Source organism: Trachypithecus francoisi, unplaced genomic scaffold, assembly GCF_009764315.1.
Source record: "Trachypithecus francoisi isolate TF-2019V2 unplaced genomic scaffold, Tfra_2.0 Lachesis_group0, whole genome shotgun sequence".
Classification (NCBI taxonomy): domain Eukaryota; kingdom Metazoa; phylum Chordata; class Mammalia; order Primates; family Cercopithecidae; genus Trachypithecus; species Trachypithecus francoisi.
In genome coordinates, this window is record NW_022681453.1 from 193,980,314 (window position 1) to 193,995,006 (window position 14,693).

The 14,693-nt window shown below is 36.6% G+C and overlaps 1 protein-coding gene across 2 annotated transcripts in view; it reads right to left on the bottom strand.

Annotated features, from left to right (window-relative positions):
- Positions 1 to 14,693, bottom strand: part of ACAP2 (ArfGAP with coiled-coil, ankyrin repeat and PH domains 2) — a 177,858-nt gene that overhangs the window by 68,553 nt on the left and 94,612 nt on the right. For both annotated transcript variants that reach the window (XM_033213108.1, XM_033213109.1), the window contains exons 5-7: positions 10,137 to 10,195; positions 6,935 to 7,118; positions 1,858 to 1,902 (exon numbers count right to left, since the gene is read on the bottom strand). In XM_033213108.1, coding sequence (XP_033068999.1) covers positions 1,858 to 1,902; positions 6,935 to 7,118; positions 10,137 to 10,195 — 288 coding nt within the window. The remainder of the gene's footprint in view (positions 1 to 1,857; positions 1,903 to 6,934; positions 7,119 to 10,136; positions 10,196 to 14,693) is intronic.

A 14,693-nucleotide genomic window follows, 5' to 3' on the forward strand; every position in this document is an offset into this window, starting at 1 on the left:
ATTTAAAGACAATGAAAATAAATGAAATGTATGATATGTGAAAATTACATGAAATTCAAATTTGTGTTTATTTATAAAGTTTTATTGGAACACAGCAATGGCCACTCATTTACATACTGTCTTTCTCGTTATAATGGCACAGTTGAATAATTCCAACAGAGACCATGAGGCCTGTAAAACCTACCATATTTACTACCTGGACTTTTACAAAAAACATGTGCCAAACCCTAGGATATTCGGGTGGTAGAATTCTACCTGGCCACAAAAGCCATCATTAAATAAAGGATATTTAATGACATATAACTTTGCAGTGTATTAGTGAAAAGAGAAAGTTATAAAATAGTATGTAGGAATGATTTCCATTAAAACATTAAATGTGATTTTAAAAGGCATATATTCAAGTTCATGTACACACACACGCACACACAAGGACGGACATAGAGAGTAAAAAGACAAAGATGTATGCCAGGATACTAATAGTGGCTTCCCCTTGGTAGCAGAACTAGTAAGTCGTTTTTATTTTTCTTCATACACATTCTAATTTTCTACAATTAATACACATTACTGTCAATCTCGAAAACAAGTGGGGTATAAACATTATCTTTTAAAAAACAGGAAGTACAATGTGTTTACCTGATAATTTATAACACAAATATATACATACAATTTAGAAAAAAAGCTAGGTGGGGACAAGGATCTAGGGCTACTTAAACATAGCCTTTTGGGGGAAAAGTCAGTAAGTAATTCAGAGTTGAGAGATTATTACTAAAGTTACCAAAATATAAAGATATGATATGCCATACCATATCATGCCCTGCACACTTCTTCGTCAGCTTTTTTTTTTGAGACAGAGTTTGCTCTTGTCACCTAGGCTGGACTGCAATGGCACGATTTCGGCTCACTACAAACTCCACCTCCTGGGTTCAAGCAATTCCCCTCAGCCTCACGAAGTAGCTGGGATTACACACACCCGCCACCACACCCAGCTAATTTTTTTGTATTTTTAGTAGAGATGGGTTTTCACCATGTTGGCCAGGCTGGTCTTGAACTCCTGTCCTCAGGTGATCCACCTGCCTCAGCCTACCAAAGTGCTGGGATTACAGGCATGAGCCACCACAGACAGCCTTCGTTAGCTTTTAAGACCAAAAAAATGGCTCCCCACCACAAAAAAAAAAAAAAAATATCATTGTCATGGGGTGAAGAGGCTCAGGGAAAAAAGTGATCCCCCCAATTTCATCCCCCTGGTTCTGTAACTGCATACCAAAGAACAAACCAAAAGACTGATCCACCATCAACTCTAAGGGAAAAATTCTCCAAATGATACTATTCATATAAATCCTCAATCTCAAATATTTTTAAAGTCCAAATAATGCCAAAAATTATAGAGAAAAATGTAAATATGTTGAAAGAGGTTGGGCAAAAAAATTTTAAAGCAAAACAAGTGAGAAAAAATTCAAAACCTAAGTGTAACAGTTTTTTATGTTCATAACTTTCGAAACGAATTCTGAAATATTCTCACAGGTTTTTACACCAAACATTTTTAGTTATTCACCAAATGGTACTGGGCATCTAGTGCACGTAAAGCAACATATTAGGATAAAAGAAAACAAAAACGTTTAACAGTAGAGAGTGTACTTTTATGGACCTCACAGTGTATCAACAGATGAGACACACAAACAACTCTAACACGAAGGAGACAAAAAAGTCCAGTGCCACATAAGAAATACAGATGAAGATCAAAAAGAAGAGCAATCATAAACCTTATCATGTGTATAGCAGATGTTCTTTCAACACCTAAATATGTACATTTAGTTTCATATTAAAATATTTAAAACATCATTTCAATTAATATCTTACTGATTTTAGGATTTCTGATCTCCTTTTTGATTGAAGAACATTAATCTAAGGGAAAACACATGTGGTTAATCACCCATGCATTATTTTAAAGCTAATCCATAATGCAATATTATAAAACTGATTTTAATGGTTTAACACTTTTCCAAAAAGCAAATAAAAACAAAGTTCAAGCTTTTTCATCCTTCAACTATCCTTTTGCAAAACACAGTTAAGACAAACATTCCAGTGAATTTCTCATACATTTCTGAACTAGAAGAAAAACTGGTTATTTAAATGCTATTACAGTGATGGAACTATTTTGACATTTGAAACTCTGGGAATTCCATCTTTTTCCCACCCTCTTTATCTCATTGCTCATCAAAGTTCAACATACAACCTAAATGCAAATTCTCATCACTTTACCATTATCACCATCATGTCTTTTCCAGACTGCTGCAAAAGGCTATGAATTAGTCTCTTCTCTGCTTCCATCTGCTTCCATTCTCGACTCCCTACAATCCATTATACACACAGCAAGCAGTCAGCTTTATTTTTTTATTTTTTTTATTTATTTTTTTTTGGAGACGGAGTTTTGCTCTTATTGCCCAGGCTGGAGTGCAATGGTGCGATCTCAGCTCACTGCAACCTCTGCCTTCTGGGTTCAAGCAATTCTCCTGCCTCAGCCTCCGGGGTAGCTGGAATTACCAGCATGTGCCACCACGCTCGGCTAATTTTTTTGTATTTAGTAGAGACACGGTTTCTCCATGTTGCTTGGGCTGGTCTTAACTCCTGACCTCAGGTGATCCACCCGCCTTGGCTTCCCAAAGTGCTAGAACTACAGGCATGAGCCACAACGCCGGGCCCACCTTAAAAATATATAAATAAGATCATGTTACCTCTACCTTAACACCCTCCAACTTCCTACCATGTCTGGCAAGGCCCACTGTGATGTAGCCCCTACCTACCTTACCTCTTCAACCCAGTTTTCTATTACTTTTCCCCTTTCTGTACTCCAACCACAACCTGGGACCACTCCCACCTCAATGCCTTTGTACTGGCTGTTCTGTCTACATGTTATGATGTTCTGCCTAGATGGGTACCAGGCTATCTCATACCAATCAGGTCTCAACTTAAATACCGTCTCCTCACAAAGGTCTAAGGTAGCTTCTTAGGCACTGTCTAGTACACCAACCCTATTTATTTTACTCAGAACATTTATAACTACCTTATATTTTCTGATTTGTGTCTTCTCCCTAACCAAAGTGTAAATTCTAGTGAGACCAGGGTTCTTGCCTTATTCCCAGCTGTATGTAGTGGCACACACTAAGCACTCAATAAATATTTCTTAAATAAATTAACAGGTTTTGTTTTTAGAGACAGGGTCTTACTCTGTTGCCCACTCTGGCCGGAGTGCAGTGGCACGATCAGATCTCACTGCAGCCTTGAACTCCTGGGCACGCAATCCTCCTGCCTAGGCCCCAGCAATTCTCCCATCTCAGCTTCCCGAGTAGCTGGGACTACAGGTGCACACCACCAGACCTGGCTAATTTTTTTTACTTTTTGTAGAGATAGGTTCTCACTGTGTTGCATAGTCTGGTCTCAAACTCCTTGCTTCAAGCAATCCTCCCGCCTTGGCCCCCCAAAGCGCTGGGATTACAGGAATCAGCCCCTGCACCCGGCCAGATTTTAAGTAAATGTTTTAATTAGACTAAATTTACTGAAAGATCAATAAATTAAAAGATTTGCCTTTTAGGGGATCTCTCCCAACTCTAGAAATTCACAACAAACATTTTATTTTTGTCTGTTATTATCTATCAGCTTAATGAAATGTTTAAGAAAAGAATCATTCACTCTTTGCCAATACTGTCAAAAGATTACAAAATATCTTTTTAATATGTCCTTCCGACTGAATTCTGTATTTTATCAAATAATTTTAAAGCATTAAATAAAAAAAAAACACAACAAGAAAAATCTAAGTAACTTAAGACTAGTTTCTGGCTGGGTGCAGTGGCTCATGCCTGTAATCCTTGCACTTTGGGAAGCTGAGGCGGGCAGACTGCTTGAGATCAGGAGTTCAAGTCCAGCCTGGCCAACATGGTGAAACCCTGTCTGTACTAAAAATACAAAACTTAGCCAGGCGTGGTAGTGGGCACTTGTAATCCCAGCTACTCGGGAGGCTGAGACAGGAGAATCACTTAAACCCTGGAGGCAGAGGTTGCAGTGAGCTGGGATCGCACTACTGCACTCCAGCCTAGGCAACAGAGCAAGACTCTTTCTCAAAAAAACAAAAACAAAAACAAAAGCCTAGTTTCTTCTACATATATTTCAAAGCCTATTCAGTTTAGAGAACTACAATATTTACTTTCAAATGCTCTAAGTAAAGCAGAAGCTGCAAATAGCCTACTATTCAAACGCTGAATAATGTTAAAATGCCTGTTTTATATGCCCTTTTTTCTATTTGAAAAAAAATTAAGTGCTATATAAAATTTTTAAATTTAAATGTTATATATAATAAAATGCTATATAAAATAGATTTTTATATTATATAATTAAATTATATAGCATTTAAATTATTGGAGGAAAAAAGTAAACTCAAATATTTAGAGTAGTTAAGACAAACTTTATACATTTGGATATTTATTACGTACTATTCTCTAAAGTAGACATAAATGAAATAAAGGCCATAAAATGATAAAATAGTTCCCATCAGAAAAATCAAACAAACTAATAGGTATTTGTTGGGGGGGTGGCATGAGGAGGCAGTGTGAGAATTCCTAACTTATATATGGATACCCAAGAAAATAACACATAAGTTTAAAAATAATGAAAATTGTAGCTAATCCTCCCAGTATAAAATTTGTAACATTAAGCCATTCGCTCTCTCAAAAACCATTTACTACATATCTATTTTCTAACCACTAGACTAGAAGCTAGGGATAAATCTAGAAATAGAAAAATAAATAAATAAATATTTAAAATAATGTATAAGTAGTCTAACTGCAATGTGTACGAAAATACAGGCACACAGAGAAGGCAGGGGCAAAAATTACTCCTTTTGGCCTGGAGAAGTCTGAGTAACCCTGATCATAAAACAGAATGAATTAGTGACAGGGCAAGTAAAAGCAATGCAAGGCCGACCAGTTTCATGAGAATACCTTAATACTCCAGACAAGATACAGTAAGGCTTGGCTAGGGCTGCAGCAAAGGTGAAGAAAGAACCCATTTAAGAGGTACATAGGAGGAATTTTCAAGACATTTTAGCAACTACATATACTGGCTTAGAATGAGGAGAATATCTGACATAATTCTCTCATTTCAAACTTCTATGAGAGTAAAAAAGTGACACCATTCAATTAGATAAGGGCAAAAGGGAAAGAGAAGCCATTTTGGAAGATGAGAGATTTCAGTTCTGAACACGAGAACGAAGTACCTCGGTGAAAAAACATTTGGTCATCTACTTATAACAGGTAGTGATTCAAGCAAGGGGTATGATGAGACTGACAGAAAAGAAAAGGATAAAACCAAAGATGGAACACTAGAAAGGAAAGTGCAAAGGCAGACAAAGGAGTGAAGCTCAAGACAGAACTGGAAAAGAAACAGAAGTTGGGAGGAAGACCCAAAAGCAGTTTCAGATACATCAAGATAAAAGAATGTTTCAAGAAGGAGTAAAACAGAATAGCCAAGTTGGTTAAAAACTGAAATATGTCTAGCGAATAAAACCTCTGCATGAGCCATTTTAGTGGGCTAGGTAGGGTGACTACTCACACTACAGCAGAAAATGGTATAATGTGAGGTAGGTACGGGACCCAGGAAATAGCCTACTCCAGTCTAGCAACCTTTCCTCCAAAAGTACAGTCAATTAATTTTAAAACTTTAACTTCCCATTTACTGAACAGGAACTTAATGGAAAAAAACTTAAAGTTAATTTTCTATTGTTTTGCAAAGTTACCTAAGTAATTTTTAATTACTAATTTCTATTTGGTATTTTTTCTTAAGAAATACTCTGCGATCATTGTAAAGTAAACAATCTCTGAAGACAACCACTACTGTTTTGTAAAAGAAGATTTATATAAGGTAATTCCCTAAGCATTCAAGGTTTTTTGGCTTTAAATTCCATGATATATAGAAACAAGCAATATAATATGCCTTCATTTTTCCCATGTCTCAAATACCTTTGGAGACCTATCACATTCAAGCTAGTTTCAATTATAAATTAGACTGGAAGATCACCAAGCAATTTACCAAATACAGATTTCTAGTTTTTAAAAGCAGCACCTAATGCAAAAATATGGTAACACTACTTCTAGAAAGATTTTTCATTTGGCAATATGGTGAACCTTAGCACCTCTAAGAATCTAATCAAAAGAAATAAGAAGTGTAAAGATGTTATTATCACTCACAATTACTGAAAATTATATTTTCCCTATTGCCAGTAAAAACGTGAACACCATAAATGTTTTTTACAGCAACTTAGAAGGAACTAGGGCCCTTACCCTAAAGGAAGTAACGCAGGAACGGAAAAACAAATGCCGTGTGTTGTCACCTGTAAGTAGGAACTAAGTCACAGGTTTTCAGGGGCACACAGAGTGGTTTAATGCACACTGGAGACTCAGAAAGGGGGGAAGGTTGGGAGGGAGGTGAGGGATGAAAAACTTCCTATTGGGTACGATGTAGACTACTGGAGTGACAGATACAAAAAAAGCCCACACTTCACCACTATGCAATTCATCATGTGACCAAAAACCCACTTGTACCCCTAAATTTACTGAAATAATACAATGGTATAAAAGATAATTAAATTGATATAACAACTCCAGAGAACAAAATATAGCAACTAAAAAATGATTTTTAACATTTTTAAATGGGGAATATAAAGTTAAGAGAAAAGAGGCAGAACTTAGAACCAAAGGAATATATATATCCATACACACACAGATACACTAATAGCTATACAGATGGAAATTTTCCATGAAAGATTATGTTTTAACTTTAAGCTCAAAGCAGAAGTATTTATTGACTCTTCTTAGGGCAATCACTCAAAAGTAACAACCTGCTTAGTAAGCACTGTCTGAAAACCTACACAGTATAAACTACATACCTGAAGCACATAATCAAGGGCTATATGTCGAAAACATTTTCTTGTTGCTGTCAGAATGTTGGTGGCTTCTTCAACTTCGTGTTGTTTGTTTCTTTGTACTTGGGCATTTTTTACTAATGCGTTTTCTTTTTCTTCACTGACTTTTTCGAATTGCTTCTTGGCATCTTTGAATTTTCTAAGATCTCTAAAAAAAGAAAAACTTAGTGAACTTTTATAACTTGCTTCATTAAAAAACTTTAGCAGCCGGGCGCGGTGGCTCACACCTGTAATCCCAGCACTTTGGGAGGCTGAGGTGGGTGGATCACGAGGTCAAGAAATCGAGACCATCCTGGCCAACATGGTGAAACCTCGTCTCTACTAAAAATACAAAAAAATTAGCTGGGTGTGGTGGCGCACGCCTGTAGTCCCAGTTACTCAGGAGGCTGAGGCAGGACAATCACTTGAACATGGGAGGTGGAGGTTGCAGTGAGCTGAGATCACAGCACTGCACTCCAGCCTGGCAACAGAGCAAGACTCCGTCTCAAAAAAAAAACCAAACAAAAAACAAACAAACAAAAACTTTAGCAAAATAACATTTAGAATTGAATTCCTATGTTCCTCCGTTTTTGGTTTCACCTCACATTGAAATACGTTTACTCTTCAAACTAAAATATGTGCAGTTTCTCAATTTTGTATAAAACCTGATGAAGTCAGCTAAAATTTCATTATTTAAATCTATATAACTTGAGGTGACAATTAATTATCAAGTTAACATTACAGAAACATAAAGGAAAAGTTAATTGTTTTTCTTTTTTTTTTTTTTTTTTTTTTTTTTTTTTTTTTTTTTTGAGGCGGAGTCTTGCTCTGTCGCCCGGGCTGGAGTGCAGTGGCCGGATCTCAGCTCACTGCAAGCTCCGCCTCCCGGGATCACGCCATTCTCCTGCCTCAGCCTCCCAAGTAGCTGGGACTACAGGCGCCCGCCATCTCGCCCGGCTAGTTTTTTGTATTTTTAGTAGAGACGGGGTTTCACTGTGTTAGCCAGGATGGTCTCGATCTCCTGACCTCGTGATCCGCCCGTCTCGGCCTCCCAAAGTGCTGGGATTACAGGCTTGAGCCACCGCGCCCGGCCAGTTAATTGTTTTTCTAAAGACAAATTCAGGGATATGTACCATTATTTAACCAAATGATTTGTAAACGGTAGTATACATAAGAATCACTATAGGGCACTCATTAAAAATGCAATTTCCAGAGCTCTTTCCAAGAGATTATAATTCTTTAGCCTTCGGGAAAAATCCTAGAAATCTGAGGAGTTTATTTTTAAGACACACCCGTGATTTTACTACTACGAGTGGTCTACACACCACACTCTAAGAAACAACATTCATTTCTCATCCTGTGGCATGATCATAGCTCACTACAGCCTTAAAGTCCTGGGCTCAAGCGATCCTCACACCTCAAGGCTTTCAAGCAGCTGGGATTATAGGCACATGTCACCACACAAGGCTAATTTTTATTTTTTATTTCTGTGGCCTCACATTATTGCCCAGGCTGGAACACATCAATTTTCTAATGTAAACGGAAAGAACCGTTACATCAGCAAAGAATAACAGTATCCCTTTCAATAGTATGAAAATCTGAAACACTTGGTTCATTAATGACCTTACTCACATAACATCCCTTTGCTTTTATCTTTCTACTAGGGAGCTAGGTAAAATAATTTGAAGACAAATGATTTTATAAAAATCATAATAAAGTATATGTAAGAAAGACGTTCAGCTCCTTGAAAGAAGCCATAAACCGTATGTGTGCATTCTATGAAGACATTCAAAGTATTAATCTATCACAAAGTAATTTATAAAGAAACTGGTTGGGTGCACTGGCTCATGCCTGTAATCCCAGTGCTTTGGGAGGTTACGGTAAGAAAAGTGCTTTGAGGCCAGGGGTTTGAGACTAGCCTCAGCAACATAGTGAGATCTGACTCTACAAATATAAAAAATAAAAGATAAATTAGCCAGAAGTGGGCCACCCCTATAGTCCTAACTACTCAGGAGGCTGAGGCAGGAGGATCACTTCAGCCCAGGAATTCGAGGTTACAGCGAGTTATGATCAAGCCACTGTACTCCAGCCTGAGTAACAGAGTCAGACGCTGTCTCTATATTTAAAAAAGAAAAAAAGAAAAGAAAAGAAACTGTGATACATAACCTCCAGAACAACAAATTCTAACCTATTAAAAACAGTGTACTATCTTAATGAGATCTAACACCATCGTACAGCTCTATTATAATAAAATTTATCTGTAATTTTATATATTCCCAGCCAGGAATCAAAAGAGAAACAACTGTATTATTAATGTGAAAAGAAAAACTTCCCTAATTTGGAAATTTCTGATTTTTAAAATTTCCAGTTCTATTTTATTTCACAAAGAAAATGTGATGAATGTGACACAAAATACTCATAAGTAACAAAAATCATGTACTTTTTTTTTTTTTTTTTTGAGACAGGGTTTCACTCTTGTCACCCAGGCGGGAATGCAATGGCGCGATCTCAGCTCACTGCAACCTCCACCTCCCGGGTTCATGCGATTCTCCTGCCTCAGTCTCCCGAATAGCTGGGATTACAGGCATGCGCTACCACGCCCAGCTAATTTTGTATTTTTAGCAGAGATGGGGTTTCTCCATGTTGGCCAGACTGGTCTCGCCTCCCGACCTCAGGTGATCCTCCCGTCTTGGCCTCCCAAAGTGCTGGGATTACAGGCGTGAGCCACCATGCCAGGGTCCAAAAATCATGTACTTTCATGGCTCATTCTCATATATTCCATTATCTTCTCTTCAAAGAAAATACCACACTGAAACACTGAAATAATGGAAAACATGGTTTCAACTACAATAGCTAATAGTATTTCATCCACTTTTGGGGTTTTCTTTGATGGTGAAAGAACAATTAGATTATTTACTTAAAAATATTTTTTAAACCTACAGCTATGTATCCTAGCTAAGTATCCTCCAGAACACGTATTTGTGGATTAAGTGATTCACTGAAAGACATCAAGTCTGATCTACTTATAGAATAATTCAGGAAGAAATGCAGCATACATTTCACAAAGCAAATAAAAACACCAATATTTTCAATAATTCATGGTATATAACTTCTTCCAAAAGATACCAATTCTCAGATTGATCATTAACTAGTTAATTTTCTTTCCTCTTCACTGCAATTGACTTACTCTTTAACAAAGTTCTGAAGCTGTGCCTTAATTGATCTCTGAGTTTGGTCAAACAGGATCTAAAAAATAAAATGTAATATTAAGTGGTCAGAAAAGTAAACAAAATAATTTTCTTGTCGTGCTATAAATACCATACACCTTCAGTTCTCCAATTCTAATACTGCCTATATCTCTTCTTGAAGACTACAAAAGAAATAACCATTTAAAAATAGAACCCAAAACAGATAAGCCAATTTCATCCCTCAGAAATAATATTACTTCTGTTTACAGAGGAAAACAAACCTGCTTTAATATTTAAATAGAGTGCTCAAACAGTGGAGCAACGTAGTTCCTTAATTCTAATTCAGGCTTTGGAAGACAATCTAAAACATGAATACAAATTCCGCTCCACACATCACAGAAATTATTTACTCCAGTATACCACAGCATACCAAATGAAAACAACTCCAGAAACACCATATACCTCAGCTCAGGTAGAGGTTACTCATTTGGGAAGACTTGTGGACTTAAATGAATATTTTGAATTCAAGTAAACATTTTATCATCCTTCAGGCTAAGTAACTGCTAACAGTAGAGACAAGAATGAAATTTGATTCCTCCAGATAGTATTTTGCCCAACTTAACAGATGCCACATATTTCACACAGATGGCTCTGTGTATGATAAACATCCAAATGCTTGTCATGGGGATTCCACCTTTAATAATTTACAGATACACTTCATTCAGAGTTTGAAAGTTAGATGGACAGGCAGAAAGATCAATAACCAAAAGAAAATCCTCCATTCTTCTACTAGTTAAAAATACCACAATTTCATTATCTCTGAAGCTCTGTCTTCCGTCTTCTCCCAAATACCACATACACACATTCCCCAGGAATCTGGACGTTTCAAAATCTGTCAATTTACTTCCAGAGAGAAATTAAATTTTGTATGTATTATGTTAAACTCAAAGTACTAAACCCAAAGTAAGCAGAAGAAAGAAAATAATAAAGATCAGAGAAGTCAACTAAATAGAAAATAGAAAGTTAACAGAGAAAAATCAAAGAATCAAAAAATTTGGTTCTTAGAGATTATAAAATCGATAAACCTCTAACCACAGTGATCAGAAAGAAGACACAAATTTCAAACACTAAGAAGGAGAGACGTGTCTTTATCACTGATTGCATGTATATTAAAAAGGTAATCTGCGAAGCTAAGAAACACAACTGTAGGCCTGTAAATTCAACAGATGAAATGGACACATTTTGTGAAAGACAAAAACTATCAAGTCTCATTCAAGATGAAACTGATACCCTGAACAGAGTTTAAAAGACACAGTCTACTGTTTAAAACGTTCCATATCATATAAAGTTAAAATTACATGAACATGAAATACAACAATCCCAATCCTAGGTATTTGGCCAAATGAAATTAAAACTTATGTTCACACAAAAACCTGTACTCAAATGTTTATAGCAGTTTCGTTCCTAATTGCCAAAATACAGAAAATACCCAAATGTCTTTCAACCAGTGAATATAGAAACAAACTATGATACATTCATACAACAATAAAAAAGAACGATTATTAATACACGCCAACAACATAGGTGAATCTTAATGCCTTTTGCTAAATGAAACAAAATTTGTATGGTATTCAGGAAAGGGCAAGACTGAGGGGATGAAAAATCAGCGATTTCCACTGACAGGAGGAAGATGGAAGGGTTAATAATGGGGCAACATGAAGGTTTCTGGGTAGTTGACGGAATTGTTGTGCATCTTGACTTTGGTGTGGAAACCCAACTATATGCATCTGTCAGAACCCATGAAGTTATATGCCACAAAAAATCAATTTTGTTATATTTAAATTTAAAAATAACTTTAAAATATGAAGAATGACAGTGTAAATATGAAACAATAGATTTTTAAATGAATAAAGAAGAAACAAATAGCATATTAACTAGGTTGATTGAAAAGACAGAGAAACATAAAACCAATGAAAAGAGAACATCCAATCTTCTCAGGAACACTAACAACATTTAAGAGAATTGACCATATAGTAGGGCATAAAGCAATAATATGACATTATATTAAGTTATACTACAAAGTATTAAAAAGAGAGAACTACTGAAACAGGCAACAATACCGATCTCAAGAATGTTATTCCAAGCAAAAAAGCGTCTCACACACACACACACACACACACACACACAGAGAGACACACATACGTACAATATGATTCCATTTATATGAAGTTATAGAAAAAGCATAACTACTTTACGGAAGAAAATCAGAACAGGACTTGCCTTTGGAGGTGTGGGTTGGGACTGTCTGAGAAGTAGTATGGGAGAACTTTCTGGATAATGGTAATGATCTGTATCTTAAAAAGGATTTGACTTACATAATTGGATGGGCTTGCCAAAATTAACTGAATGATACAAATAGGATTTTTGCATTTCACTGTATTTAAACTTGACCTCAAGAAATAAAATCAGGGCCAGGCATGGTGGCTCATGCCTATAATCCCAGTACTTTGGGAGCCCAACGTTGGAGGATCCCATGAGGCCAGGAGTTCAAGATTAGCCTGGGCAACATGGCAAGACCTCTCTCTCTCTCTCTCTCTCTCTCTCTCTCTCTCTCTCTCTCTATATATATATATATATATATATATAATAATGAGCCAAGCATGGTGGCACACACTTGTAGTCCTAGCTATTCAAGAGGCTAAGGCAAGAGAATTACTTGAGCCCAGGAGTCCAAGGTTGCAGTGAGCTGTGATCATGCCACTGCACTGCGCTCTAGCCACAGCGACAGAGGAAGAGGGGAGGGGAGGGGAGGGGAGGGGAGGGGAGGGGAGGGGAGGGGAGGGGAGGGGAGGGGAGGAGAGGAGAGGGAAAAGAAAGGAAAAGAAAAGAAAGAGAGAAAGAACCGTAAAAAAAACCTAAACCTGGGAATCTATTTGAAAAAGAAATGTTCTTTTGTCTATAAATTATTTTAAAATGCATTAATAATACTGAGGCATGGATAGAGAGGAGGATAAATGAATAGATACGTGATAAAGCAAATGCAGCATAATATACCTTTGGGGCGAGTATATGGATGTCAACTGTAAAGCAGTTTCAATCTCTAATTATAAAGTATCAGAAAGAAATGGCACACATACCTTAAAAAATAAATAAAAAGGAAAACACATCCTACAAATACATTAAAAATTAAAAATAAATAAAGAGAAAAAATGTGAAAAACTCCACAAAGATGTCTTCACATCTTCATTGCTGAAACATTTAATGTAGAAAGAACAGTACTTCTACATAAACTCTTGAGAAAAAAATTCTATCAGAAAATCTATTATCTGAGAAAACAGAAAAACAAAACTAAAGACGCTGTAAGAAAAGAAAGCTACAAAGCAATATCCCTCATGAATATAGATGCCAAAATTCTTAATAATATATAGTAATGACATATCATAATAATACATAAGAAGGAAAACACATCATGACCGATTGGGATATATTCCAGGAATGAAAGATGGATTTAACATTCAAAAAAATCAACATAATTCACCAGGTTAACAGACTTAAAAACAAACTATATGATAGATACAAAAAAGCACTGGAACAAAAATCATCCATTCCTGATTTTTAAAAACTCTCAGGAATACAGACATATAAGGTAACTTCCTCGGTGCAACATAGGGGACATATGAAAAATCTGTATCTAACATCCCGGCTAGTGGCAAAACGCTACTTTCACCCTCAGATCAGGACCAAGGCCAGGAATGTCTACTCATCACTTCTATTCAACATTACACTAGAAATTCTAGCAATGCAATAAATAAATTTTTACAAGAAATAAAAAGCATACAGATGAGAAAGGAAGAATATAATGTCTTTATTCACAGATGATGTGATCAGCTCTATAGATAACCCTATGGAACCTGCAAAAAAAATGCTAAAATTAATAAGTGAGTTTAAGAAGGTTGTAGAAATGAAGTCAAAATACAAAATTCAGTTGTATTTCTAAGACCAGCAATGACCAAACAGAAATTGAACATTAAAAAACAAAAAATACTGGCCAGGCACAGTGGCTCACGACTGTAATCCCAGCACTTTGGGAGGCCAGGATGGGCGGATCACATGAGGTGGGGAGTTTGAGACCAGCCTGACCAACATGGAAAAACCCTGTCTCTACTAAAAATACAAAATCAGCCAGGCGTGGTGGTGCATCCCTGTAATCCCAGCTACTTGGGCGGATGAGGCAGGAGAATCGCTTGAACCCGGGAGGCAGAGCTTGCAGTGAGCCGAGATCATGCCACTGCACTCCAGCCTGGGCAACAGGAGCGAAACTCCATCTAAGAAAAAACAAAACAAAACAAAAAAACCATTTATAATAACAAATAGGAAATGCTTAAGGATAAATTTGACAAAAAGTATGTAAGACTTGCACAGTGATGACCACAAAACATGCTCAGAGAAACTAAAAAAAAACAAATGGAGACAATCTTTCATGCTTTTCATTTCTAACTTGGGTCCAGCAGAATGGCTCCACAAAGATGGGCGGCAAGAAAAAGAATCATCCTGCC